The sequence below is a fragment of the Polyergus mexicanus genome, unplaced genomic scaffold, assembly GCF_030449975.1.
Source record: "Polyergus mexicanus isolate NDT 795.1 unplaced genomic scaffold, iyPolMexi1.0 SCAF_1, whole genome shotgun sequence".
Lineage (NCBI taxonomy): Eukaryota > Metazoa > Arthropoda > Insecta > Hymenoptera > Formicidae > Polyergus > Polyergus mexicanus.
Window position 1 is genome coordinate 5,389,170 of NW_027223321.1, and position 27,363 is coordinate 5,416,532.

At 32.5% G+C, this 27,363-nt stretch overlaps 3 protein-coding genes across 10 annotated transcripts; all 3 read right to left on the reverse strand.

Annotated features, from left to right (window-relative positions):
• Nucleotides 1-161: 161 nt before the first annotated feature.
• LOC138938230 (uncharacterized) lies at nucleotides 162-3,184 on the reverse strand. Its single transcript, XM_070305066.1, has 3 exons — nucleotides 3,078-3,184; nucleotides 2,205-2,347; nucleotides 162-440 (listed from the first exon to the last, which is right to left on the reverse strand). The coding sequence occupies exons 1-3, from the start codon at nucleotides 3,114-3,116 to the stop codon at nucleotides 302-304; spliced, it is 321 nt and encodes a 106-aa protein (XP_070161167.1). The 5' UTR covers nucleotides 3,117-3,184; the 3' UTR covers nucleotides 162-301.
• Nucleotides 3,185-6,410: 3,226 nt separating this feature from the next.
• LOC138933150 (optineurin) lies at nucleotides 6,411-12,077 on the reverse strand. Of its 2 annotated transcripts, none has more exons than XM_070295698.1 (7): nucleotides 11,828-12,076; nucleotides 10,827-11,106; nucleotides 10,450-10,740; nucleotides 10,028-10,348; nucleotides 9,112-9,927; nucleotides 8,799-8,984; nucleotides 6,411-7,548 (listed from the first exon to the last, which is right to left on the reverse strand). In XM_070295698.1, exons 2-7 carry the CDS (start codon nucleotides 11,070-11,072, stop codon nucleotides 7,459-7,461), a joined length of 1,950 nt encoding a protein of 649 aa, XP_070151799.1. In that variant the 5' UTR covers nucleotides 11,073-11,106; nucleotides 11,828-12,076; the 3' UTR covers nucleotides 6,411-7,458. The 2 variants fall into 2 exon arrangements, with proteins under 2 accessions (XP_070151799.1, XP_070151791.1); XM_070295690.1 differs by lacking the exon at nucleotides 6,411-7,548 and adding an exon at nucleotides 7,759-8,714 and having other exon boundaries at nucleotides 11,828-12,077.
• A 911-nt stretch (nucleotides 12,078-12,988) lies between these two features.
• Nucleotides 12,989-24,597, reverse strand: Pfk (ATP-dependent 6-phosphofructokinase). 7 transcript variants are annotated; one of them, XM_070295710.1, is made up of 17 exons: nucleotides 24,521-24,597; nucleotides 21,496-21,616; nucleotides 21,262-21,413; nucleotides 21,001-21,190; nucleotides 20,719-20,929; nucleotides 19,455-19,563; nucleotides 18,679-18,867; nucleotides 18,371-18,561; nucleotides 18,201-18,279; nucleotides 17,963-17,989; nucleotides 17,847-17,867; nucleotides 17,519-17,620; nucleotides 17,233-17,439; nucleotides 16,991-17,143; nucleotides 16,580-16,904; nucleotides 16,247-16,469; nucleotides 12,989-16,161 (listed from the first exon to the last, which is right to left on the reverse strand). In XM_070295710.1, exons 1-17 carry the CDS (start codon nucleotides 24,587-24,589, stop codon nucleotides 16,017-16,019), a joined length of 2,514 nt encoding a protein of 837 aa, XP_070151811.1. In that variant the 5' UTR covers nucleotides 24,590-24,597; the 3' UTR covers nucleotides 12,989-16,016. The 7 variants fall into 7 exon arrangements, with proteins under 7 accessions (XP_070151811.1, XP_070151819.1, XP_070151857.1 ...); XM_070295718.1 differs by lacking the exon at nucleotides 19,455-19,563 and adding an exon at nucleotides 20,390-20,498; XM_070295756.1 differs by lacking the exon at nucleotides 24,521-24,597 and adding an exon at nucleotides 23,765-23,883.
• Nucleotides 24,598-27,363: the final 2,766 nt, after the last annotated feature.

Sequence of the window (27,363 nt, forward strand, 5' to 3'; positions counted from 1 at the left end):
TAAATTTACACATGAATAAAATCGATCATATACAATATATTAAATATGCAGAACTGAATCTTTCGCTTTATATATGTAAAAACATATGTGTGATTAGGTGGGATAAAATATCTGTTGCTTATCATTTTTTTTTACATATTTATTTTTTACCATAAAAATTTTCATGGAATACTTTATACGATGGAGACTTCAATAAAAACACTTTTAGACCTAATAAAACTATTATATTTTAAGGAAGGATTTAAAAGAATACATTGATGATGATAAAATATCATACGGATATAAAATGCGGGGGACAAAATTAACCCCAATATCCCCAGCCACCTCCCCAACCTCTACCACCCCAATATCCTCGGCCGCCCCAGTATCCTCCTCTCCACCCTCCCCAACCATATCCTCTGCCATATCCCCAACCACCGTATCTCCATGGTCGTCCATACCTGGAATTGTTCATAGATTGTTTAATTAAAACCAGCATATTGATCGTTTGAAAATACTTTATTATGCGAACTATTTACTATGTAATTTTTAAGAGGATAAATGTATTATGAGGTGTTATATATAAATAATTTTTTATTTGTCCTATAAATTAAAAACTTTTCTCTTTTTGCTAAGTATCATATATTAAAAAAGCACATTATTTATAGGTGAACGATTAAACGTACGAAAGATATAATATATGTATAAGGAACACTGATAATTTTTTTACATGAAAGTAAATTTAGAAACAGAGACATTTATAAATATATAACGTGTACGATCATCTAAAAAATGTCGATCATATGATTTTTCTCAAGAATATAAATGTTAACATTAAAATAATATGTACTCTTAAGAAAACTTGTAAGCTTTCACGATTGATATCAGCAATTTCTTTTTTAGATAACTATATGCTTATATAATAAATATGTAACGTGTAAAATTATTTAAAAAATGTCGATCGTATGATTTTTTTCAATAATATAAATACTAACGCTAACATATAAAATATGTACTTTCAAAAAATTTATAAGCTTTTATTTTGACATTAAAAAATTTCTCTTTTAAATAGCTATATGTTTATAATCTCTTTTCACCGAGGATAAGTTTCGACATTTACTGGAAATGTTTCTTATAAAAATGGATGACACGTATGTAAAATGGTTACAAATTGATCGTTGTAACTCGCTTTAGTGCTATTTACGCATCAGAATATGTGTCGTTTATGCACGCAGCTAGTTAGAGTATGTATGTTGACAAAATTACGATGGACGAGAAGCCTGCGTAGTCAAGAGGCAGAGTCGTGAATGCGAATGAAGATAGTATGTATAATATCTCTTAAATGTTTCTTGTCTCTTTACGGGATACAAACGTCTTTATAAACAAGTCATGCTGCGTAAATAAAATTCGCATATAAAGTGCGTTTAAAAAGATAACTTCGTATAAAAATAGTCGCAGTTGAGTAAGTCTCGATCACAATAGAATATACATGATTATTATTTAATATGTATTATTAATTTCTTATATAACGTGGACACATACAATATGTGTGCGTAATTTTATATAAATATTATAAAGATATCGAATATGTAAAGTTTGTATTCGGTCGAGAATTATCATGCAAAATTCAACTCACATTCACGGTAGTCGCGCTTTATAAAAATAATAAATATTAATAATTCAGACCTTTGATATTTAATCTAGTCGTGTGTTTTGTCGAGAATCTCATTTGAAATTAGTCTTGAAATATGATCAATATGCTACGGTTCAATAGATGAATCTTGAGAGCAATTTAATATTCGTGACGTCATATCTGTAATCTCCATTCAATAAAGAAACTCGGATGAAGTTTGTCTTCACATGTTCCTCGCGGTATTTAATAATAGATACTTGAAAAAAGATCGCGTACATATTATTAGTGTTTGAATTTAGTATCACTTAAGTACTAGGTCGAGAAAAATTGCGTATTACTCAAGTGTGATTCAAGGTGACTTACGAAGAGATCAACATTTACGTTACATACAGCATGTTTAAAGCGCGATTTAATATGAAAAAATTAATACAAATATTGTTCATTTTGGGAAGATAAACATATATAGTTACATATACAATATCTTAATTCGTTTCATATATTTTCGCAAATCAATTATTAAATTTACAAAAAAATTCCTCGTGCAAAGATAAATGGAGATTAACGGGACAGAATGATTCATAATCAAACTCACCCCCAATACGAGGCATCTGCTTCCAAATCATTGGCAGGCACGTCCGACTGTGGTTCGATCTCACTTTGAACGATTGGCGGCATTTCCTTGTTTTCCTCGGCGGCGGTGAACGCGAGGAAAGCGAGCACCGCGAAAAGGAATACCTATAAAATCAGACATGATTCCTTATTATTATTTTTCGATCTGCGATAAATCGATTTAGCTAGAAAATCTTTTTAATGTGACTTCAAATTCATACGAGCTGAACAAATTTATAATCTGTAAAGTTATGAAAAGTTTCGCGGATTTGCAATATTTTATGTCATGCACAATAAAATTTTGCGAGTCTCATCTCTTAAGAATATCATCGTCAATCAATTAAAAATTTGATCAATCGTTGCGTTAGATGCAAATCTTAGCAATAATGAATAAGTAAAATATTTAGCATTGACGTGTGTAATGTATTTGAAAAAACTTTATAGGTATAAAATTTAAATTTCTCTGAATTATAATAATGTAATATGTTTATGTATTTTTATAATATGTGTACTTTAAGAATTTCCATCATCGATGAATTGATATATTTTGATAGAAAGCACAGCAATCATCACTTTAACTTAAATTTAACATCATTTAATTTATCGATTGTCTCGATATTTACGATCTTGATTATTCAATTATATCAGAGATAATTTATATTGCCAGCGATAATTGGAGTAATTGATCTCGCGTGACGTGAATTATATTAATCGAACAAGTTGATTGGACTCTATATCCTCGCGATTAATATTTCGCGTCTTTGAAAATACGCATCGAAACAAGCGCGATGACATGACAGAGATTGAGAGATCCGCGATGGAAATAAATCTCGCGCATAGAATCAAGATCACTTACGAAATGCATAGGTCGCAACATATTGAGGACTGATTCCATTTCGAGTGGAGCGAGCCTTATATACGATCGTCCCGTGCGTGTTTTCGAGTCGAACGCATCCACTTGTGCGTCTTTACACGTGTGTCATCGGCTACCTGCGGTTTCGCAGATCGAGTGAGGCGAAAAGACAAACCGACGCGACGAAGAGGTGTACGTACATAAGTTGCGGCAGAAAGAACCGCAAATGGGAATGCGATTTCGGATCCTGGGATTTCACGGCGTGAGGTGTCGAGGACGTGATTCTCGTAAAATTCGAGGGGAGCATACGCATAAGGTTTCATCGCGTCGATATTGTTGAAGCGAATCCACGCGTTCCCATTGATTTTATCCCTTTTTTTTCGGAAAGACAAAGCTCTCTCTCTCTCTCAAAGCTATTATTTCGTCGCGCTCTTAATTTATGTCGATGCGAAATACCTTTATAAAAGGAAACACTTCGTAATTCAGGAAGATGGTAAGAAGAGCAATCTATTTTTACGAGACTTAGCGAATAACTGTAGATGTTCCTTAAGGCGATTTTTTTCTTAGATCACTCGCGGTATAAATGAATTAATTAATATTTGTACTGCGTATTCGATTTGCACAAGGAAAACAGGTAATTTACATACATTTAACATCTATCTAATCATATCTAACAATACTTCTCAGTATTGTCCCGTTGGCAAAAAGTATTCTGGGAGAGAACACACTTTTGTCTTCCCGGATTGGAATTGTATTTCGCCAGATTGCGTTTTCGGACGGCCATTTTAAGTTAGGGGGATGGTGATGACTGATGGGATGAAGAACATTCTTGGAATTCTATGCATCGTTCTTATGAGCAAAAAATATTCGAGGATCTTAAAAAAAATTCTCTTCTGACGTGAATTAGAAACACCGAGTTCTTAATGCGCGATTAATCATTGTTATTATCGTCTAGCGGCGTCACATACATTTTATTTAATCATATTTTTATATATTTCTTCTATCGCTATTTTTGTAAATTTTTTTTTGACATTTATAAAATCATATTAAATGCGCTGTAAATATGTTGGAATCAAATTAAATCGTTTGCAAAAAAGCTATTACCGAGTAATATATGTGACATCTCTCTCTCTCTCTCTCTCTCTCTCTCTCTCTCTATACTATGCAATACGGTTATAAAAAAATATTTCTAATATAAAATTAACAATTCAAAATATCTAATATAAAATTAAATTTGAAAGCAACTATACTTGATAATACATATACAGCTCATAACAGTTTGAAATATATAATTTTTCGTAACAATAATAGTGACCTCTGATAAAGAGTTGTCCTTGATCTAGAATTTGCGATGTTTTACGTTCGTAAGTGAAAGTAAATTTTTGTTTTTCTCTCTCTCTCTCTGAGATTGTCATTTTATCGGTCGTTAAATTAAGAACGACATTACCGCAAAGTTATATTATGCAACTTTTATAAAGCTTTCAAGAAATGTATATTCTTGTTGTATATATATATATATATATATATATATATATATATTTATTACAATCGATGACGTATCCGATCGAATATATTTATGTTTAAATTTAAAATTCAGATAAAATTGAAATAGATGAGTGACACAATCGCATTTTGGAGTTGGTATGCAAAATTATCAGAATGCATAAAGTTATATGAAAGATCCACCTTCGATACCTGCCACATAACAAGGGAACGTACATAATATGCATAACAAATATTTCGGAAATACTTTGATTATATACTCGTCGTCGCATTAATTGTTTCATTACATGTTTTGCGCTTGAGAAAACTTAAAGATTCGCATTCTACGAAGGATTAAAATTAATTATTCGCATATTAAGTATTCGAACATTTTTTTTCCTGTACGACGAAATAAACAATGATACGATAGATTTACTATCAATGCTTCATAATTTTTTATAACGCGACAGAGGAGAAGAAAGATTCATTATATAACAGATAATAAGCTTTGTTCGAAAAATCTAAAAATGTTCATATTTTTTCAATTGTTTTAATATGGAAACTAAAATGGATTTCTTGTTGTAATCGAAAATATATAGAAATGCGAAACTTTTTTTTTTCTGCTCTGCCCCCCCTGATTTTTCAGGAGAAAAGTTTAAAGATTCTATATCTTATAAATTCTTATCGATATTCTTTTCTTTTTTTCTCGTAAATGGATATAAAAAGATACGAGTTCAAGAACTTTTCAATGAAATCTTGATCAACCGGTCCCATAAGAAAAATTTTACAACTTCGAGATATTTATTGATTCTTTTGCATATTACACTATTAAATGATATTGCCATCATCTGCATTTCCGCTCGTCACCTTAATTAATGAACGCTCGCGCATTGCACCTTTCCATCATCGAAGGAATGTAAATTAGAAGATGTTTTGAGACAAGAGTATGCTTCTGGCCATTAACATGTATCCATTAACGCTTCGGTCTATTTAAGTCGAGGTGATTCCCCGGATTGATCATTAATTAATTCTGTAATTGGCATCTGGTTCAGGATCGTATTTTCTTCTGCTCAGCAAAAATCTTAATTTATCGGGGAAAAAAAAAAAAAACGGATCGATACAAGCTTACGCGAAACTATAAATTATTAAAATTTTTTAAGTAAAATTCTGGATTTTTCAAATCTTTCTCTGATTAAATGCAAAAGTAATCGATAAAAATTTCCTTCTCTCTAATTTATTCATTTTTTTATACAATCATCCCTATGATTACTAGCTAGATCTAGATTTTCGTGTTTTACATACCTGCAGAAATCATGGGGGTATCCCCGCGCATGGGCATCAAACAGACGAGATCGTAAAGCTATAATTTTTAAGGATGAACAGACCGGCCTACCTTGAGCAGGCCTGTCGTCGTCGTCGACGTCGTGCGTGCCCCTCCGACTGATTTGCGAAAAAGCGAAGGAATGGCACGTTGGTGATGTAGCAAAACAAAAGGACATATATGTCTTTCTTTGCATAGGGAAGAATCGTTGACCGCAGTTTCTCCACTCAAGGTCAGACATCATTTTTTCCCCCCTCATTTCGAGCAGACATACAATATATACAATAATCTTCGAGAAAGACGCATATTTTGTCTTTGTTATCACGTTCTCCTGCCGTACGTAGAAATAAATAGGGATTGATGTTGTTTTATATAAATAGGCGCTTGTAACAATTATTTCTAGATGTATCTGAGTATAGATGTTTCCGCCATTAATTGTCTGGCATATTTATCTTTAGCATAGAGTTAATAGCGACATAATTCGATTTATTTTACATATGTTTTGTTCGCTAATAAGAATGATTTATTTCCATCTATTTCCAAACTCTTGTTTCTTCCAAAACTATATTTATTATTTAATATATTCATTATACTATTACATGAGGTAACTAGCGATTGTGGGGCAAACATTGTGTGAGATATACAATTATCGATAATGTAATGTAGCATTCACACATATATGCACCATGTCCTAATATAAAATTTGAAAATTATTTTTTCAATGTAATAACTGTTTTTTTATATAAAAAAAAACGCAGATCTTACTTCACTATAATTTTCAAATGTATTGTATTAAGTATTAAAATAAACTAAAATGATTACAGTAACATAAGTCGAAAAAAAAAAAACGATATTGAACAAAAATATAACAATAGTTATATCATTTTAAAACCTTATTCTTACTACGAACTACAAAAACTAATACATATTATTAAAATATATTAAAAAACGTATTATATTTTTTAAGTCTACGTTATATATGTTGTGTAACCTTCATTGAAAACGCATAATTTAAAATGCATACTACGCGTTTTAACATTGCTCTAATTAATTAATATTATATCTATACATTTAGTTAATCTACATACTTAATTTCGTTTTAAAATCATCTACAATGTAACATTACAAGAGGCGCGTTCCACTTAACGCTCGCAACGCTCACGGTATCATTTCATCCTTGTTGTTCACCGTTAAATAAAGACAGATGATGCTCGCGAGCGTTGCAAGCGTTAAGTGGTACGCGCCCAAGGTAGTCTTCTTAAGTATATACAAAGTGTCCGACAAGTAAGGAATCAAACGAAAAGTGGAGGTAGATTGGATCAAACTGAGTCGAAAAGTCCTGAACCATTTTTTTTTACGACTTTTCAATTCAGTCTGATCTAATCTACCTCCATCTTTCGTTTGGTCACTTATTTGTCGGACACTCCGTATATGAATAGTATACATATAATGCAATACAGACACATTCCCATAAATAACAGTTGAAATAAAATTGGTTCATTTAGTATCAATTAATTCCGAAATTTCTTCGCGATAGTCTCTTGTTTTCTTGACTATCATTTAAATTTATGTCAGTTATTATTAATCTAGGCATCTTTCAATATGCTCCATTAAAGCTGATAAGCCTTGATATGGCTTCGCGCATTTTGGACACGTTGTTACAACATCATTCTGTAATTAAGTTAAAATATATTAGTCTACATATTCTAACGTAATTGTTTTTACCCTAGTTTGTTTAGTTATGTTACAATCATAACATAACTAGTGTTACGTTTGGTATCGTATTATGCGATATTATCGCATAAAGAGCAAATTGAATCGATCCTTAAAAAAAAAAAAAAAAATATATATATATATGTATATATATAGAATTGTGACCATTTTGATAGATTTTCTGTTTATAAACATGGAATGTATGCTTTGTGCATTTTAAAAGCAATAAATAACTGTACAATATATGATCGAATATTAATAGAATAATAATATAATTAAATATAACGAAATAAGAAAATTAATAACCATCTATCGGAATTTGGACGTTTCCAATCGTTGTCAACATGTGCGTTATAGATTTAGCATATTTAAGCATATTTACCAACAATTATAGGACATATTGGACTTGAGCTAGATTTGGAAAAATCACTAATGCTTAACCCTGGATTATTACCTATGTTTGTTTATGGGTCAACATAATATTCTTTAAAATTAATATTCAACAGTTATTCATTAAAACAGCATTAAGAAATCATTTTTTTAAACTATAAATGGACTCGAATACTACTTATATAATAAGCTAAAACAAGCTAAGTTTTTAATGAATGAGCTAAGTGCTTACTAAACATTAATATTTATAAACAGAGATATTCAAAATCTGTATTAAATCATATGTAAAATGAATCCCCTAAATACTTTGAACAATAATTATCATAAGCTACAGAAGTTTTCTAAATATTAATCCAGAATATAGTATTATTACTAATGAGATACTCAAAAGATAAATATCTAAAAGGAAAGAAAAAACAGAAAAAGAACGCAATATTAAAAAAACTATCAGCAACGCCAATTGCACAACATGAATGCTACACATATTTAAATGACAATTGTAGAATTATAATAAAATACTACAATAGAGAAGCAAAATTAATCTAAATGTCTACTATATAAATAAAATGAGAAAAGTCAATAAAAAAAGAAAAAGAAAAAATCTGCATAAAAATATTAATTAATCATCGCTTCACTGGCAATAAGCGAAAAAATCGATAATTCCGATAATTTGACCACTTCGCTCGTGCAATGGCATTGCTGCCTCTGATATATCCACTGCATTTGTCACTGTCCTAGTAATAATAAAGAGTAGGAAACACAATCGAGTCAATTTCTACTGTCAGATAAAGATATTACATAAAATTCAAACTACTTACTGGTTTAGATTTATTTGCATTATTAGAGCTGGTAGTCTGCTCGTTTGTTAGTTTTTGTATTTGTTTCTGCAATTCCATCTCCAATTTATTTTTCTCTTCTAGCAAGGATTCCTTAAGATTTTTTTCACATTGGAAGTCTTCTTCGTAAAGTGCTAATTGTGATCTTAACAGATTAATCTCTTCCGTCTAGAAAAGAAAACAATAATATCAGAACAATAAAATTATATACATATTTTTTCATCATGTGTAGATTTTAAATTTTAATTGCATTATTCTTTACACAAATCAGTTCAAAATAAAAAGATTTACTAACTTTTTGTGCAAGTTGTTCCATTACTTCTTTAAATTCAATATCCTTCTTCTCGGCTTTCTGTTCCAGGATATTTACCTTGTCTAGCAGTTCTTCGGAATAAACTTGTAACAGCTTTTTCTCTTTTTGCAGAGCTTTCTCGCAACTTTCATATAATTGACTTTGATGATCGAGTGACATTTTTTCTTCATTCAGACTGACTTTCTCTTGCATCATAAATTTTTTTTCATCGTATAACGATACACGTTCCATATCTAAGCTCTTTTTCTGGCTTTTAAGTGATCTTTTTTCTTCTTCCAAATTATCCTTCTCTTGATTCAAAATTCTTTTTTCCTCTTCAAACAATTGCTTATTGTGCTTAATTTGTTCTAATTCTTCCAACTTCTGCATGTTTTCACGAGTGCTATTATCCTTTAGAACATTCAATTTCGCATTTTCATAGATCGTCATTTCTAATTCGTATAAAATGGAATTGTAATCTGAGAATATATTCTGAAACTGCTTTTGTGATTTAATCAGAGTCTGCCTATCTGAGATAATTTTCACCTGTTCATCGGCTAATTGTTTGCAGCAATAACATAATTTTTCTCTGTATTGATAAAACTGCATTTTTAAGTTGTCATCATCAAGTAGCATAAGTATATCTGTAATCTCTTTTAAACTTTTTTCTATGGTAGCAAAACGTTCTATTTGTCGTACGTAACATTCAGTTAATTCTTGTAATAAATCATTATATTGCTTTATATTTTGCACGAATTTCTGGTGACTTAGACTGGACGACGATTTCGATATTTCGGGTAGTTGAATAGGAGCGAAAGCCTATAAAATGTAAAAGCAAAATTATTTATAGCTTTATTCTGTGTGTAAATTCAATTACCTAAAATATTTTTAATAAATATAATTCTTTATAGATACATACACATTGCAACTTTTCTTCAAGTAAAGCAATGGATTCTTTCAAATGTTTGATTTCTTCAATTTTTGCTTCCAAACTTTTTTGATTTTCTATAATTTTTATAAAAGCTTGACTATCAAGACAACTTAATGATTTCATTGCTGAGTCTAATTCTTTTTCTATTTTTAATTCTTCCAGTTTATCTTGTAATGCTTTCCCAGCAAATTTTTCAGTTATATAATGTTTGCATTCTTCAAGATCCATTTTTGACGCTGTCTTGAGTTTTGGCATAATTTGCTGAAGTTCTGTGTGAGTATATGTATAAACATCAGTGGTATCATTCGTCTGGAAAAAGTTAAAATATTTTGTATATATATATATATGTGTGTGTGTGTGTGTGTGTGTGTGTGTGTGTGTGTATGTGTAACATATTTTTATTTATATACCTCAAATCCCATGCTTTCAGTATGTTGTAATTGTGATAGTTTAGTTTTTAGTTCAGCATTTTCTTTCTGAAGATGAGTGACGAGCTCTCTAGTTTCTGCAAATTTTTTTTTATGAGTCTCATGAACCTTCATCACCTCCTCTTGCCACATTGCCAATGTATTAAATTGTTCTTTCATGGATGAAGTGTTTTGCTTCAATGTTTCTTTTAATTTCACGTTTTCTTGCAACATATCAGTCAATTTCTTTTGCATCTCATCTGTGCTCAGTGATGAAACTATCGATGTATAATCCTACAAAAAATTTATATTCTTGCTTTCTATAAAAAATAAACTTAAATAAAATCAAATTAAATCAAATAACATTCTAATATACATACAATTGACATGCTTTTTTGCTGAATGTCAACATATGACGCTAATACAGAAGCCTGAGTTGCATCTACTGAATCTTTACCTAGCACTACAAAAGATAAACTATCTTCATCATTAACATTAAAGTTACTTATTGAACTTATATTTAGAACTGGCTCGTCTAATTTAAATAAAGGTTTATTGTTCCCCACATTGGATGTTTGACATTCTACTTTGGGTATTTTATGTTCCTTTGAATCCATATTTTGCATATGTGATTGTGTTCAATCAAGATTCCTAAGCAACCTGAATAAAAATAAATAAAAATATATTAAACAAATGATTTAATATTAACATTTTTCTACATCAGTATTATTTATTATAAATTAGCAGAGCAAATAATACTATAAGTACTAATAAATCTATATCAGTCGCATTAGTCTAATAAATAAATCTATATTTTCTGATGTTTATATACTTATATAGTAGATGAAATTTATATTGATTTAACAATCATTCAAACTGAAAATTTTCACTTGCAACAATTTTATACAAATAAAAATTATATCGCACCAATCAGAAAATCATTAAGTTACATATCAGTCAATTTTTCTAAAAAATCCGACTATAAAATATGATGGTTAGACTAAAAATAATATACCAAATTTCACATGAAAAAAACGCGCTAGTTATATTCAATATCTACCTACATTTATTTCAAATGAATTACAATTGCGTTTGCAATTATATCAAAGGCACAATTCTTGTGTCGAAATGATATATTTTATCAATTTATTAGCGATACGTCATCGTGCATAATATCTAATATTCGTTGCAACATCAATTTTAACTACGCATTTTAACTATGCAAGTGAATCGAAATTCGGAAGTAAAAAAAGAAAAGAAAATTACGTCATTTCGTGTTTTATCAACGTGATACGAACATCGTGATTAGTCCGGATTAATTATATTATGTATTAAAGATGAAGGATTTAATATGATGTGAAAAATATAAATTTCAGCTTACCGTATGACAAAGATATCTCCGGTTGCGTATCTGTGGGGGAAAAAAAAATGCGTCTGCGTGCTCTGCGTGTTTGTTCGTTCTAACCGCGATTTCTATGCTTTGTATCTTGCTCCTTTCTCGCTCTAATCTAAATATGCATCATCTTTCATTTCATATACCGACGAGATTGAGTGCAGTGTGCAGTCAGCGAACTTATCATTCGAGGCTAAGAATATCGGAGAAGCGTGAACTTTACCCCCATCTTGCAGCCGCCATCTCAGGCCCGCAAATTCGCACATCGGTGCGTGACCTAACCTAACCACATTTAATTGACAGTTCTACACGTGGGACGTTGCGGGCCCGACATGGCGGCTATAACCGGCCAATCAGCAAGTGGGAACAGGATCGCGCTTTTTTGATATTCTAGCACAATAATTCAGAATAATAATTCAGAAACGAATTTTCGTTTTAACATTGCCACTCGTGAACGCCATTGTCACGCCATTATCACCTCTTTGCAAAATATATTTTCCTACTAACTCAGATCCTAATTTTCGTGGATATTTAAAAACACAAAATTAATATCCGTGATCTATATTACTACTTAGTGTACTTCTTTGCGAAATATATTCTCTTAATATCTCAAAAATGGATTTTTGAGCTTATTAAAAGACCCATATTACTTGATCATAAACTGGCATTACTGATTTTTTCGCGAAATATATTTTCTTAACAATTGTCTCTATGGAATTTTAAAAGTTTAAAAGACGATTGCAAGACGCATTCTTTTTATTCAATTTATATTTTGAAATATGTTATAAAATTTTGTGGTTTTTGAAAGTGAACTTTAAAAAATACTGCACGATAATACAAAAAATATTAAGAATTATGTAATCGTTTATATCATATCGACGAAAGACAGAGGATTTTACAGATACTTGTGTAGTTTGAAAAATCAGCTGTATCCTAACGCTCTCTCAAGAAATATAATGGCCAAACTAAAAAGCAATAAGCATAGTTAATAATAACAAAAATACATTTATACATTCGTCAATTCTTACAAAATATATACGAATAGATACGATAATAGATATAATGATAATATATTTTATAAATATTATAGAAAAAAACGTGTGTGTATATATATATATATATATATATTGAAGAGATGGAATAAAGTGATACATTTAGAAGATATAATTTATTTCACGACATGAATGCAACATCTCTCGTGCGAGGTAATACATAGTCGCGTTTTTTTTAAATTTACAATATGTATCGCAGCGATTAATCCGTGCAATGTTTCAAATTGTTGCGGCAAATACAGATATTTCTTTAACGCAACGCGTCGCGCAGAATGCAGTGTGATAATGTCGCGATAATTCAATGTCTCGGAGAGAGAAAAAAAGAGAGAAAAATAAATATATATATATATTACAGTAACTATATGTATATATAATACTATACATATATGTTGTGGACAAAGGATGTAAATTCATTGATCAACAATGAGTCGAAAATATAATCTCTGAGATTTTAAAAATAATATATATCTCTCTCATTCTCTTATACACCCTTATTGCGCTACGTGATGGGCAGCTAACAGCTTGACATTGCAAATACACTATATTTGTACATTTCTGCTTACACAACTGTAGAATGCGATATACAGAGTACTCGATAATTGTATATACATATATCTTAACCGACACACTAGTGCGAATTAAAAATATCCTATATATTAAATGATATTAAATATCAACATGATTTTTATTTGTACTAACAGAAAGTTTGATATATAATTTGTGTATCGAATATATTAGTCATAATTTAATTTTAAATTTAAATTTTAATTAGACATCTTGTGATCCGTTATACTTATATATTAAAACAAAGATATGTTTAAGAACTGTTGAATATATATTTGATTGTCAAATAATCGTCCTAAAATAAAAATATTTATTATGAGAATGTGCATAAATTGTACCGATGCAGATAATAATAAAAATACGAATTTATGCACAGATAATTGACGAGGCTTTCGCGTATCTTCCCTATCTTGTCGCGCTTTAGTCTTGTTTGATAGTTTAGCCTCTCTAGATATATAGGATATTAAAGATTCCTACGTGCGTTTAAACAGGTGCTGTATTAGCGATATTATCCAAGTTGCCTTTCAACAAGAACTATTTTATCTATCGTATACTATTAGTAGATCATATATATATACTTTGTAACGATTTTGAACAAGCGCAATCTGTCGAATAACTTCTTTTACATATACATATAATAATCTACATTAGTATTCTAGCTTGAATAAATCGCAATATCATGCGCGTATCATTGTACTTTCAAAATTTTATTATTTATTTTATGCAGCACATGCATATCAAATACGCTAATCTACTAAAGCCGAATCTTAAATGTAATATCGTCGCATCGCAAGTGCTAAGTAGCAGCATTTGTAATGAAAATTGTTACGTACTCCATTATTCTGAGTATCCACGTGAATCGTACGTTGAGATTATAACGTACGCACAAGTTTCTTCGTATATTCTTGTTTCACGTATTTTTGTTAAAATCACAAATCGGCAATTTATTTCGACGCTTAAGTAAATTCACGAATATGTAGAGTAAGAGTTTGCACAAGACATAATTTCCAGCGATTGCACTAGAGAATGCAATTATTTGGTTCTAAAATCTGGTGAGGACACCTGACGAACGCTACATTATACGACAAAAAAAAAAAACAATTATGAGATTAATACTTGCACAAATCTCTCGAAAGATAAATATACGAGTAGAGAGACAGAGATAGAGAGAGAGAGGGGGGGGGGGGAGGAAGGGGAGGAGGAAAAGAGTAAGAGAAAAAGAATTAAATCTAAATACTTTTGTGGTCACACAAATCTTAAATTTTAGCAATTTTTTCCCTTTAACGTTACGTGCAACACTATAACGCGCGACTCGAATCAATTTCTCTCCTGCGAGTCGTTCGTTCATCGTTGCAAAATTATGTTTTGAGGTAGACAGGTATATTCTCCAATAGCTTTTTATAGCTTCGCGAGTAACGCTAAACCGAAGGATAAACACTTTCACCGACGCAAAATATTGCATTACTTTTTTAATCCTATACCTTAGTAGACCACAAATACGATTCAGAATATTTGATCTGTGAAACTCTTTGAAAAATTTCTGAAATCTGATTTGCTTCTCGATCCAGGCTACAATTATATTTATTCAACGTTTCACATATCGCGCAATTAAAAAAATCAAGCAAAAACGAAATATCAAAAGATTTACGGCTGTTAGTCTGTAACACACAATGTCCAAAACATCAAAAATGTACAAATAATATCACTATTCGCTAATGATGCTAATAAAAGTTTAGTTGTTAAGTCCATGATAAAATATAAGTACGAAGACTGTGTGTGTATTAGGTTCGAGTAGCATATCAAATGTAAATTTTGCACGTCGTTAGTTTCCAATTTATAGTCATGTGTTCCTGCATATTTTTCGTAAAAATAATATTTTAGTCTGTTATTTAGCGCTTGAACATTGTATATCTTGCTATACTACAAAATTTTATATATATATATATATATATATATATATAGATTCTAATTTATCTTTCACACTATACATCAATGTATACGCAACGCGATTTTTTTTAACATCACTATAAGATACTGTAACAATACCATATCGTTGCCAACAGATACCGCTCTTATATTTTGTTTTCATATGTTTAGTATACCTTACCTTTACACTTTGCACAGATACTGCCTTTGTACCTATCTCTCACCTGAGTTGGAAAGCATTCAAGACACAAACATGATTTTCGAACAACATGAAAAAGTACATTCCTATATTCTCGATCACATCTATTATGGTCATATCCAAATTATTTATATTCAAAAGATTTGCGTCCAAACCTTAAATAAATAGCTACTAGGACGTATGTAGCATATAAACATTATTATGAAAAAACCATAATAATGTACACAATCAAATTTTTCAGATATACATGATTCAATAAATATATATAAGATTCTCGTTTCTCTTGTCGAGCAGCGATAAAATTATCATAATATCATACAATACTGTTATTACTCTTAATCATAAACATCTACTACTTTTCACACAATCAGTAATATCCATTTCCAATGGTCGCTGTATTACCTGACGCGGCGCTTTAAATTATCGATTTCGCGATTCATACGAGAGGCGGATCCTTCTGTTGGTTCATCTCTTCAACGGTTATGTAAAGACCCTCCTCTTCGTACGTTGATTCGTGTTTCGCCAACACTTTCAGCAGTGGACGTAACTTCATCCACCATTGATACGTCGGAATACGATGTCTAGGAAATTTTTATTATTATATTACGTAAGATATTGAAGTGACTCGTAAAAAGCTCGTAAAAGTATAATAGTTCGAATACGTACTCAAAATCCGTAACTTCGATAAGCTCCGTAAAAGGTGTATATCTATATTGACGTCTGATAATACCAAGCATCACCGCACTGTCAGCTGCTGTAGTGATCGTTTTGCCATCGGGGCTAGTGCATTTTCTCAACTGATCGCTGAACCATTCAACTGCCTTAGCACCCATTTTTGTTCCCAAGTTACGATCAAAAGGAGTTGGCGAGCCACCTTGTTGCATGTGACCTGGAAAGAATAAAGAAAGATATTTAGTAATAGTAAAATATCCAATTTTGTATTATAAATGCATCTCAATATTAGAAAATCGATTAAAAGAGATAAAAAAAAGCACATACCGAGTATGTTGCTTCTACAACTGAATAAACCTTTTCCTTCTTCGCTGAAAAGTCTGTAAATAAACTCTGTATTGTAATTCTCGTTGGCGTTCTCGTTCCTGATAATAAGGCCTCTCTCGACACCTTCAGACATCTTCGCCGCCATCGCGATAACATCGTGATTCAAATCTTTAATATTAAACTTCTCTTCATAGATATAAGCCGCGTCGGCACCGCCGGCTAGACCGGCAACGGTCGCTAAATATCCGCAAAAACCGCCCATCGTCTCGATGACGAATACACGGCGTTTAGTACCTTGCGCCGATTGCCGAATACGATCGCAAATCTGACGATAAAACAATATTAATAATGTTATATAATTGAGCGTTAAGTCTTTAAGTATCGGATTTATAAACACATCGCAGAACTTACTTCTGTAATTTCATTCAATGCTGTATCACAACCCAACGAAAATTCAGTGCCTGGCACATTGTTGCTAATAGTCGCAGGAATCATAGCGATAGGAATTCTGAACTCCTCGTATTTATCTCTCGCTTTGAAAAATGTTAGACCGGTTTGATAACCCTGAAAATAAAAAAATATGCTTTATCATCGTTGATCTTAGGATCCAAAATCCAGCTGAACGCTACAATGTTCGGAGCGATTCGCGTTACCTCGAATCCACCTATGATGAGCAGCGCCTGTATTCCAAACTCTTTCAATTTTTGAGCGATTATGGGTAATTGATCTTCCTGGGGCGGTGTGCGCTTCGTTCCCAATTTTGCGCCGCCCTCCGCGACCCAACCGGTGACAGATGGCCAATCCATCAATTTTAATCTACCAGCCATAAGACCTAACACTCCGTCACAGATACCGTATACCTACAATACATCGAGATATATAGATAGAATTAAGAGCGTAATAAAAATAGGTAGAATTGTGAATTCATTGATATTGCACCTTATCACCTCGATAGATACAATTCCTCACGAAAGAGCGAACCGCTGCGTTCATACCGCAGGACGGTGATCCTATGTGCATGACTCCTACTGTATAATGATCCTGTAACAAAACCGCAATTATCAACGAAATGAAAATCGATACGCGGCACGTCATGCACGGAAAACTAAATGACTGCTGTTAATATAGATGACGTTGCATGTTAAATAGCGTATAATGCTATCGTTGCGTCTGTCTTTGGGAGCGATCGTAAAATGATGGTAAATGATATATTTCTAATACAAGGCATACATTCTCTATTATAAAGGAGGGTTGTGCGTTAACTCACTTGTCCACATAAAGTGTATTGCTAAGGAATGGAAAAAGGTGCGTTAGGGAGATTGCTTTCACATTGGCATTATATATAATATATTTGCGACTCTTATAGGTTCTAAACTGATTTACCTTCGTTAATGCGCGGCCATTAATTTCCTGAAGCAGTATCAAATACATATAATAAGCTACTTATTATTATTATTCATTATTATTTTATATGTTAAAGACCCAGCATTTTCTCTTGGACACAATATATATCTCTACCTCTCTTTAATATTTAAGATATTAAAATATTACGTCAATATTCTCTGCATAATACATAGTTTTTGCATCATTAGAGTATAAAATTAGACATAGATGATATTACCTTAATTGCATTATGATCTAAATCCGGAGCTTTCAAACGGGTCAGCATTTTGTAAGTTTCCAAGTTACGTTCAAAACCCCTATACAGGAAAAACGTAAATAGATTTACACACATTTATCGATATATTTCATATTTCTTACATAGAACATGTTTTTTTCAGAGATACTCACTTTCCTCGAAGTTTCACAGCAAGATCCCAATCTTTATTGGCCATAGCCTGCGCTACAGCTTTCGTACGACGAACGCATTCCATGAGTGGTAATCTCACAGCTTGGTTACCGTCCAGCGTGACGACGCACGCTTCTGTATCAGGTGTCGCCTCCATTAAAGCCATCACAGCTTCAGCTCCCATCCGGCATCCCTATAATGCACAAATTTATTTTAGGAAAAATATATATCTTATTTAAAAATGAATATTATAAAACTTTTACTCTAATATTTCAGGTAATATTAAAAATTCTATATTATAGAATCTTACCAAAACTCTATCAAAGGCTGAAGGATTGCCGCCTCTTTGTACATGACCCAGAACGGTGACTCTTGTATCCTGCTGTAATTTATCTACGACTACTTTATGAACCTTTTCAGCTGTAATCGGATCGCCGTTTCTATCAACAGCACCTTCAGCCACGATAATAATATTAAGTCGTTGACCAGTGAGTCTTTCCTGAAAAGAGAATTATAATTTTTTTCGCAAACCAAAATTAAGATTTAGTTTTGATATAAAAGCATAAGCTATAAAAAAAAAAGATTGAAAAGCTAATTAAAGACTATAGCATAATATGCAGATGCAATATTGATAATGATATATTAATAATAATACAAAAAAAGTATCATATAATTCTGAAAATTCTTGTCTTAATTATTTGATTTGTACATTATTTTACATACTTCTCTTTTTAAGTAAATATATTCCATAATATGTAGTGTTACATATACACACATAGCATTTAAAAGATGTTATAAGTTTAATATAGCATGCATTTAACTGACTTTACAGAATAATCGCTTCTCATATTAAATACAAAATATCCAAAAGGCATATTAAAAATAATTTATAACCAAAAGTAATTGAATCAAAAGAAAGCTATTAAAATATAATTGTAACAGAGCTTGCAACTGTTTAAAAAATTAGAGCGTAAATTGCAAGAAGCAAGTGTGCTGTTAATTTTGCAGGTTGATTGAGAGTCAGGAGATATAAATAAATATACTTGTCTTAAAAAATTAAAAAAAAAAAAAAATAAATTATCGAACCTGCAATAATTTTTTGCATAGCTTGTTGGGCCACTCCTGCTCGGGTGGCCATTCTGGGATGAAAACATAATCAGCTTCGCAACATATAGCTGTCACCAGAGCTAGATAACTGTAATGGTATATTGTAAACCTAACTAAAATTCTATCTCAATACAATATTTAAAAATATTATTATAAAATAATGCTATACTCATCTCAATCATGATTACGTATTTATATAAATTTTTAAACCTGTGCTCACGCCTGAGGGGTAAATATAATAATCAATATACTTGCGATAAATTTTTGAACAATCTAAATTTTTTTTCATGATAAAAATGTTAAGGAGAAAATTTTATATCTACAAAAATGTAATATGGCTATAATCAAACATCTCAAAGAAATAATATTGCATTTCAAGTGCAAAAACGAATATGGCGGACTCTTTTACATATATGTATAATTTTGAATATATATTTGAATGATATATATTAAAGTAACGACTGGTTGAGAAACGTGCCTGTCGCACAGCTTGACAAAGCTCCTCGATCCAGTCACCACTTGTCGGAGATTCGGGAATAAAGGAATAGGTGGCTTCTGTTGATATACTTGACGCTATTGACAGGTACCTGAAAGACTCTGTGTCATCTAATTATCTTCAGTACCAATCGAAGATGTATAACTCTCTATATAATATACATTTAGCTCTATATTAATTAATGCGCGACAATAAAGTGTGAGTTAAATCTCTCGTTCGCATTCCTCTTCACGTCATTATTCAGAAGAGGAATATACACTTAGAATGTTGTATACGATCGAGATTAATTCAGAACACTTAGCAGTCCAAAAACTGATATATATATACAAAAATCATTCTTCATGTTTGATCGAGTTAGTAAAAATTAGCAATACAATCTAAAAATTCTATAAAATTTCGAATAGTCTATTAGACGTGCCTGCTCCAATTTTCTACATAATTTTTCAGGCCAATCGATGGGAGGCGGACATTCTGGGAAGAAAACATAGTCAGCCTCCGAAGATAAAGCAGCCACGATAGCCAAATACCTAGTCGAAAATAGCCCATTTATCTATATCTTATTACGTCGGTTTCGGCGCGATAACGATATGTAAATATTAATTTTGTGTATTGTAACCTGTCGTTGAAATATGAAATATATCGCGAATCCTTTCTTTACATTTTCGAAAACTAATGTCTGCTCAATAATATATAAAATTATTTAACGCTAATAAAATTATTCTCCCAATAAGAAAATTGAGAACTTACCCACAATGACGACCCATAACTTCCATTATAAACGTTCTCTGATGAGAGTAAGCTGTGCTAGCTATAGCGTCTATACTTTCAATGATACGATGCAATGCTGAATCAGTACCAATCGTCATATCCGTACCGCAGAAATCGTTATCGATGGAACCTACTAGTCCGACGATGTGTAGTTGTTTGTTCTTCTCACTCTGTTCGACAGTTATATCTCCTACAAATGAAAAGCAATGTTAGCATCAAATACGTGCGTGATGTATTATAAACAATTCTTCATCTATTTACCAGACGCGACGAGTTCCTTTAGAAGCTCGGGCCATTCTTCCTTGAAGAGATTAGCACCTGTAAGAGAACCGTCTCCGCCGATCACCACTAGATTGGTTATACCCAGATTAACCAAGTTCTTGGCGGCTTTTCGACGACCGGGACGCTCTCTGAATTCTTGACTTCGGGCAGAGCCTATCACTGTGCCGCCCTGAAGAAAAGATGCAATGTGTAATAACGCTCATGAAAGTGTGCTATGATGCAACATTCTGTAATATTTACCTTGTGGATGATGCAAGACACGGCCGACCATGTGGCTTCTTCGATGTTTTTTCCGCCGTTCACCATACCTTCATAGCCTTCTCTGATAAAGTATACTCTACATCCCAGATAAATACCCATCCTTACAGCTGCTCGTACAGCAGCATTCATTCCTATAAACAATAAAATTTATGTAATTGGAATAGTTACGTTTATATATTTCAAAATACAATTTATTCGATTATTCGAAAATACCTTGAGAGTCACCACCGCTAGTGAACACGGCGATGCTTTTACCCTTATGACTCCCAGGTTTTATGAACTTTTGAGCTGGCGCCTCTTCAGCCATGATCGTATCGCGGTATTCCTTATAATTCTGTAATAAGAAAAAAATTGCACCAAGTTAATATCAATATTTTTAGAAATTAGATTCTCGTTTTCTCTCAGAGACACGATAATATAACGCAATTTCTCAGTTTGATTTCTTAGTGTTTCTTTTCTTTTACATTGAAGAAAGACGCAAGTATAAGAAGATTAATAAATTATAAGGAGAAATAAAGAGTCTCGCGCAACTTTTTGTTTCAATTGTCGAAATCGCAGGCTTCTGGCAAATTCTTCTTCGATCGTGTCAAATTTTACCTCAAATGAAGAACCAGTTGGTAAAAGTTCAAATGATTCAAAATTGCTTTTCCAAAACATCTATTCAAAATTAAATTTTTCAATCAATTTATTTTACATAAATATTAAAAAAAAAAGGGGAAAAAAAATTATACATGACATTACATTAACAAGCATAAGCTTGCCTTAGGAAATATCAAAGAGAGTTTTAAGTTTTGCACACTAATCCTGCTTTTTCTATCAGCGTCGACTTTGTTCAATACTTCAACAGCAGAAGATTTTTCTGAAGGATCTCTGGATGTAGCGTATCTCAATGAAGATGTACTTTTGATAGAGTCGATTAAACTTTCCTGTGCATCTACTTTCTGCATTTCTGCAGTGCTTTCATCCGAAGCATCGTCGCTATCACTTCCCGCGCTTTCCGAATAACTTTCATTTGCGCAACGACACTGAATGGCTCTGTAATTCTTAGACATTTTTTCTTCACCAGACAAATCCGCCAGTTATTAGAATAATTTTTACACCAATCGATCTAAATTTTAACCTTATTTCAATAAAAGCAGATTATATATGTACATATCACGGCTCCTGTTCCAAATTCATTTCATTATAAAGAAAACAATGAAGTGCACTGCAAAATTCAATTGTCTTTTTAAATAAATTATTATTCAATGAATCTATTACTTTAAAAATTTATTACGCTTTGTATATTTCTCAATCTCTCGCAATGAAATAATGATGCAATAGAAAAAAAAAGCGTGTATTACATCCCATTTGGAGTCTGTAAATTTAAGACATTCGCAGTTCGAATTTATATTAAAATTCCATTGAGAGAGAAAAATAAAGGCGGACAAGATAATATATAATGCGGAAAAATTATTGAAGCATGTTACATAGTCCTAGCCGTTGCAACACGCGGGCCTTCGCGTCTTAAAATTAAATGACATGCGTGCGAACGAAATCTGGCCGCGTTTCAAAAAATGCGAAGAGAAGTGTCAGCAACACCGGAGCCTGGCTTTGTACAACTGCGAAGTTACTGCTAGTTTCGCTGTCGAATCGTAAAAATCTATTTTTTTTTTTTTTCGCGCACTTTGAGTCGTCTCGTGACAAGATGTTCTAATTTACGCTTGACGACATGAAGCGAACCTCGTAATTTTCCGCGACCTCTCCGCGAAAAGAATCGCGTCGCGTGATCGAACATGAGAGAGGAAATCTCGACGTATGTTTCTCTTATCTGTCATTCATAAATTTTTACCTGCGAAAAAACAAGCGTGATAAAGCATGCGGCGCGTGCGCGCGAAAGATGCGATTGCAGTTGCATCTTCTCGCGTGAAAATATGCAATTGTGTCACGATTATACATATATACACATAAATACTTCATAGATGAAGAATACAATAATTCATGATAATCGGTTGCTTTTTATATAGCTCTCTTGTTAAATATGACACACAAACCTTGAGCGGCACGAGAGAATCGATCGTTAAAGGAAAGCCGCGTATTATAATAATTTTGACCTATATGCCACTTATGCGATTATTATTATTCGTCGAATTAAAAATCCGTGCTATTTACAGAACGTCCCGTGAATCGCCAAAGTCTCCCAATCGAACACGATTGTAACCGCAGCGATGAATCTAGGTTCTTAGGTTAACCTAAACGCATCTTTTCGACCCATCTAAAGAAAATCGTTAAGTGAATGTCATCCGCACCTAAATAGACGAAATATCTCAGCCGAATATGACGTGAATCAATTTCGAAGCGACACTGTCCAAGGGACGCGCGCTTCAACGCGGATCAATTGACAGTCGCGTGCAGGTGACAGACGACAATGGGCGTCGCGCGCTCGAAAACGACGATTGATCGATGAGGACGATCGACGACGGTCGGCTCCACAGACACTCACCAGAAAAAAAACGTGACTTATAATCGCGACGACGACGATGTTCCTTCGAGCCTCTAACCAACGTCGACCACCTCTACCACGACACTCGGCCGACTGAAGGTGACCTTTGGGCTTTGGGCAGGCCCACTCGGCATCCCTCCTTCCTTCCCCCTCCCCACGCGCCATTATCGTCCGTCGTTCGGGGTTAATCGCGCGATTCGAAGTCGTTCGAGATATATCGATGCATCGCGCGGGAGATTCGAAAAATGAGACATTAAGGAAGGCATACCTACTCGAATTCTCGAGAAATGAGTACATTTTCTAGATTTTTTTTTACAGCGCAACGACTTGATAAAAACTTTTTATTCTTTTACGATATTAATACAATATTATTAAATACCTAAATAAAAATTTTTAGCTTAAATTTTTCTTTGGGGGGGGGGGGGGGGGAAATTATGTGAATATTCGCAGAGTTCCTCCAATTTTAGACGGCAAAAAAAAAAAAATTTTTTTAAGCTAAAATTTTTTATTTAAGTATTTAATAATATTGTATTAATACCGTAAAAAAAATTTTTTTATCAAATTGTTACGCTGCAAAAAAATTTATAAAATGATTTATAAAATCATTTCTCGAAGGTTCAAACGGGTATGCCCCCTTTTTAGCGGAGCATCCGGAAAAGATTCTTATTAGAGTTAAATTTTCAGAAATAACGAAAATAAAATTCTACTCGCTCATAAAATTGGGAGATATTTCTCTAAATTTTATATCAGACTTACCTGTGTAAACGTCTGCCATCGAAAATCATGAAATTGCCACGGGAATGATGAAGATTCTTGTTGTTCCATCGAAGAGTCTATAATATTTTTACAATGATAGCTTCAATATGTCAAAATCAAGCCGTACTCGAACCAATTTAGACTGTGAGAATAATAAAGATTGAGAATCTTGTATTGCGTTTGAAATACATGCGATCGATAAATTGATATCGTAATAAAATAGAATGTGCACTCGACCAATATTGACAGCAAAGTTTTAACTGCTAGATATAATGAGAAACAAAAAATAAGGAATATAAGAATTCATTCTTTTTTACAATAAAATTGATCGATTTCTTTTATTCTGTATTTTGCTTTCACTCTTTTATACATTTGAGAAAAAAAATAAACTTACCTATTGATAAAAATTCGTATTCAAAGGTATGTCCACTTGAATATATGATTCAGGAAAGTGTTTATTCATTATTTTTAAAGACGACTATTTTATATCATTATTAAAAATAATAATTTCTTCGATTTAATAATTTTATACTATTGCTCGATTATAAGCCTCTCGAGAAGCACAGGAAAGTTCTACGAGATGTACGTGGCACTTTTTACTGCGATGACTATGTTTCAACTGATCGTCGACGACGTTCTGCTTCGAAGATATGCTTTCGTGTGAAAAGGAACGCAGGACGCGTTTTATGTGCCTCGAGACACGTATACCTTTTAACTAGTGAATTATTCAAAAAGTTTTCCAATCGAAGAATCATTTTCCCTTAGCTAGAAAGCTTTCGACAAGAATGTTCAAAAGATGAATGAAAGAGAATATTTATCCCTCGGGAACTGTGATAAGTCAACTTGAAGAAAAGAAAAAAAGAAGATTAAATCTTGTATATCTGCCTGATTGTGAGAAGAACAATGCAATATATATGCTCATCGGTGAAAAACATTTAACTGTCTGACAAATAGTCTGATTCTGAGCAAAGTCTAACGGGCAAGGATTTTTGCCTTGTTATTCATAAAGATTTATGAACGTTGTAAATGTATGCTTTACTTACAATTCGTTAAACAATTAGGGAAAATGTTTGTTGTTTTTAAAAAATTGAGTTTAATGGATTATACAATACTTTCTTGCGCAATAATCAGTGTGCTTTCATTTTTTATGACGCAAAGTGAGCCGTGATGGTGCAATATAACGCGATGAATCGAGAATTTAAAATCATTTAATATCCAGAAAAGTAATTTGTTAAAAATCAGTACCAATATTATTTCGAGATTAATGATAATCATCCGATAAATAAAAGTATCTTGCAAATGTTAAATATTTGCTCTTTAAATTATTAAGTATTTTTAATTTAATACTCAGAAAAATATTTAATATCTGTCGAATAAAAATTGTCAGTGAAATTTATACGTTAAATAAAAGCATGCGCTTGTGCGGGACGATTCCATCTTTAAAAGACTATTTCTTCTATTTCTACACCGATGCAGCAATTGATGCAGGTGAAATGATTGTACCGTTTCATCGCTTTTACAGCTTTATTTACAAATACCACCCCGTCAAATCAGCGTCATCTTTTTTTGTTTGTTAATCCATTTAACGTGTAATATATTCGATTGAAACGGCATTTATCTATATCGATTGAGGAAGGGGTAGGGAAGCGGGTGAAGGGCGAAGATCGGATCGACAGCTAAAAATAGGCTACAATTGTAGAAGAGCAAAACCGAGGAAAATCTTCGTTCTAGCGAGAGGTTTACGCGGCGACAAAATCGAAGGCCACGTATAACGATTTAATATCGAGAGAGAAAAAGATCACACTCAATTGACAGATCATTTAATCGGAGCAATCAAGCACAATCAAAATGTTTAATTATTCTTACAGAAGGATCAACATTTTTGCTCTACGAAAACTAAAATCAGATTGTTGCAATATGCTGTTTAAATATGCAGCATGTAAAAAAATGTGCCGATTTGGAAATAATTTTAAATATTATTAAAATATAATTTTAAATATTATTAATATATTATTAAAGTGATATCGAATAAAAATGATTTACTAATGATACATATAAAATATTAAATAAAAATTAAATTAATTATATCGCAATCATACTTCAATATATACTAATTTGTTCTTTCTCTCTTTATCTCTACATATTCTAGTTTTCTACAAGTCGAATAAAAAAATCCTTAATCCAAAGTAATTCCAGTAAGAATAGAGACAATTTACATCACGGAGAACAGGCAAGTTTCTTAAATTAAAATCGTATAATTCCGAATCACTGAAGTAGCGATCCCTTCGAATTTTGTCGCCGGTATCCTTAGGAATGTCGTCTCTACGCGGGAACTCGTCTACCGTACGAAAATGGTATATTCTACACCTAACGCGAAGATTCTCAACCTCGTTCCTGAACGTGGCAAAAATTTCGCTCTCTCAAACAAAAAGCTCTCTATCGAATTTTATTCGCTCCTTCGGACCTCGATCGATTCCACTGAGCGACTACCTGAGCTGTCGCGGGTTGAGACTCGCTGGATCTATACGTCTCTATCTAGGTCTCAACAAGAGGCTGCACGAGCGATTGCGATTCGCGCAAGTATCGGTGGGAACAATGCTTGTTCGCTCGTTCGCGATTCGGAGAATTTTTTTTCATAAATTTCTTTATCTTCCTCGCTTCCGCACACGCGTGACACTTCTCGCGTATCGTCGCTCGCATTAAGTAGTAGTTCGGCTACTCTCGGTAGCAAAAACCGTATTTCGTATCGGCTACACGTATAAATTGTGCAAAAAATTTAGCATGATTAATCGTATAGGTAGGCCTTTTTTGTCGGAAAAGGCACGCGTACATATACATATATA

What these genes read in the sequence shown, in the direction of transcription:
- LOC138938230 (XM_070305066.1), bottom strand. Translation starts at nt 3,116, where the DNA reads ATGGAATCAGTCCTCAATATGTTGCGACCTATGCATTTC. An exon ending in TGTTGCGACCTATGCATTTC is followed by an intron (nt 2,348 to 3,077) that starts GTAAGTGATCTT and finishes CTGATTTTATAG; the next exon opens with GTATTCCTTTTCGCGGTGCT. An exon ending in GCAGATGCCTCGTATTGGGG is followed by an intron (nt 441 to 2,204) that starts GTGAGTTTGATT and finishes GAACAATTCCAG; the next exon opens with GTATGGACGACCATGGAGAT.
- Pfk (XM_070295710.1), bottom strand. Translation starts at nt 24,589, where the DNA reads ATGGAACAACAAGAATCTTCATCATTCCCGTGGCAATTTCATGATTTT. An exon ending in GATGGCAGACGTTTACACAG is followed by an intron (nt 21,617 to 24,520) that starts GTAAGTCTGATA and finishes TTCTTATTACAG; the next exon opens with AATTATAAGGAATACCGCGA. An exon ending in AATACACTTTATGTGGACAA is followed by an intron (nt 17,621 to 17,846) that starts GTGAGTTAACGC and finishes GTTTTGTTACAG; the next exon opens with GATCATTATACAGTAGGAGT.
- LOC138933150 (XM_070295690.1), bottom strand. Translation starts at nt 11,072, where the DNA reads ATGCAAAATATGGATTCAAAGGAACATAAAATACCCAAAGTAGAATGT. An exon ending in CTGAAAGCATGGGATTTGAG is followed by an intron (nt 10,349 to 10,449) that starts GTATATAAATAA and finishes AACTTTTTCCAG; the next exon opens with ACGAATGATACCACTGATGT. An exon ending in TGGAACAACTTGCACAAAAA is followed by an intron (nt 8,985 to 9,111) that starts GTTAGTAAATCT and finishes TTTCTTTTCTAG; the next exon opens with ACGGAAGAGATTAATCTGTT.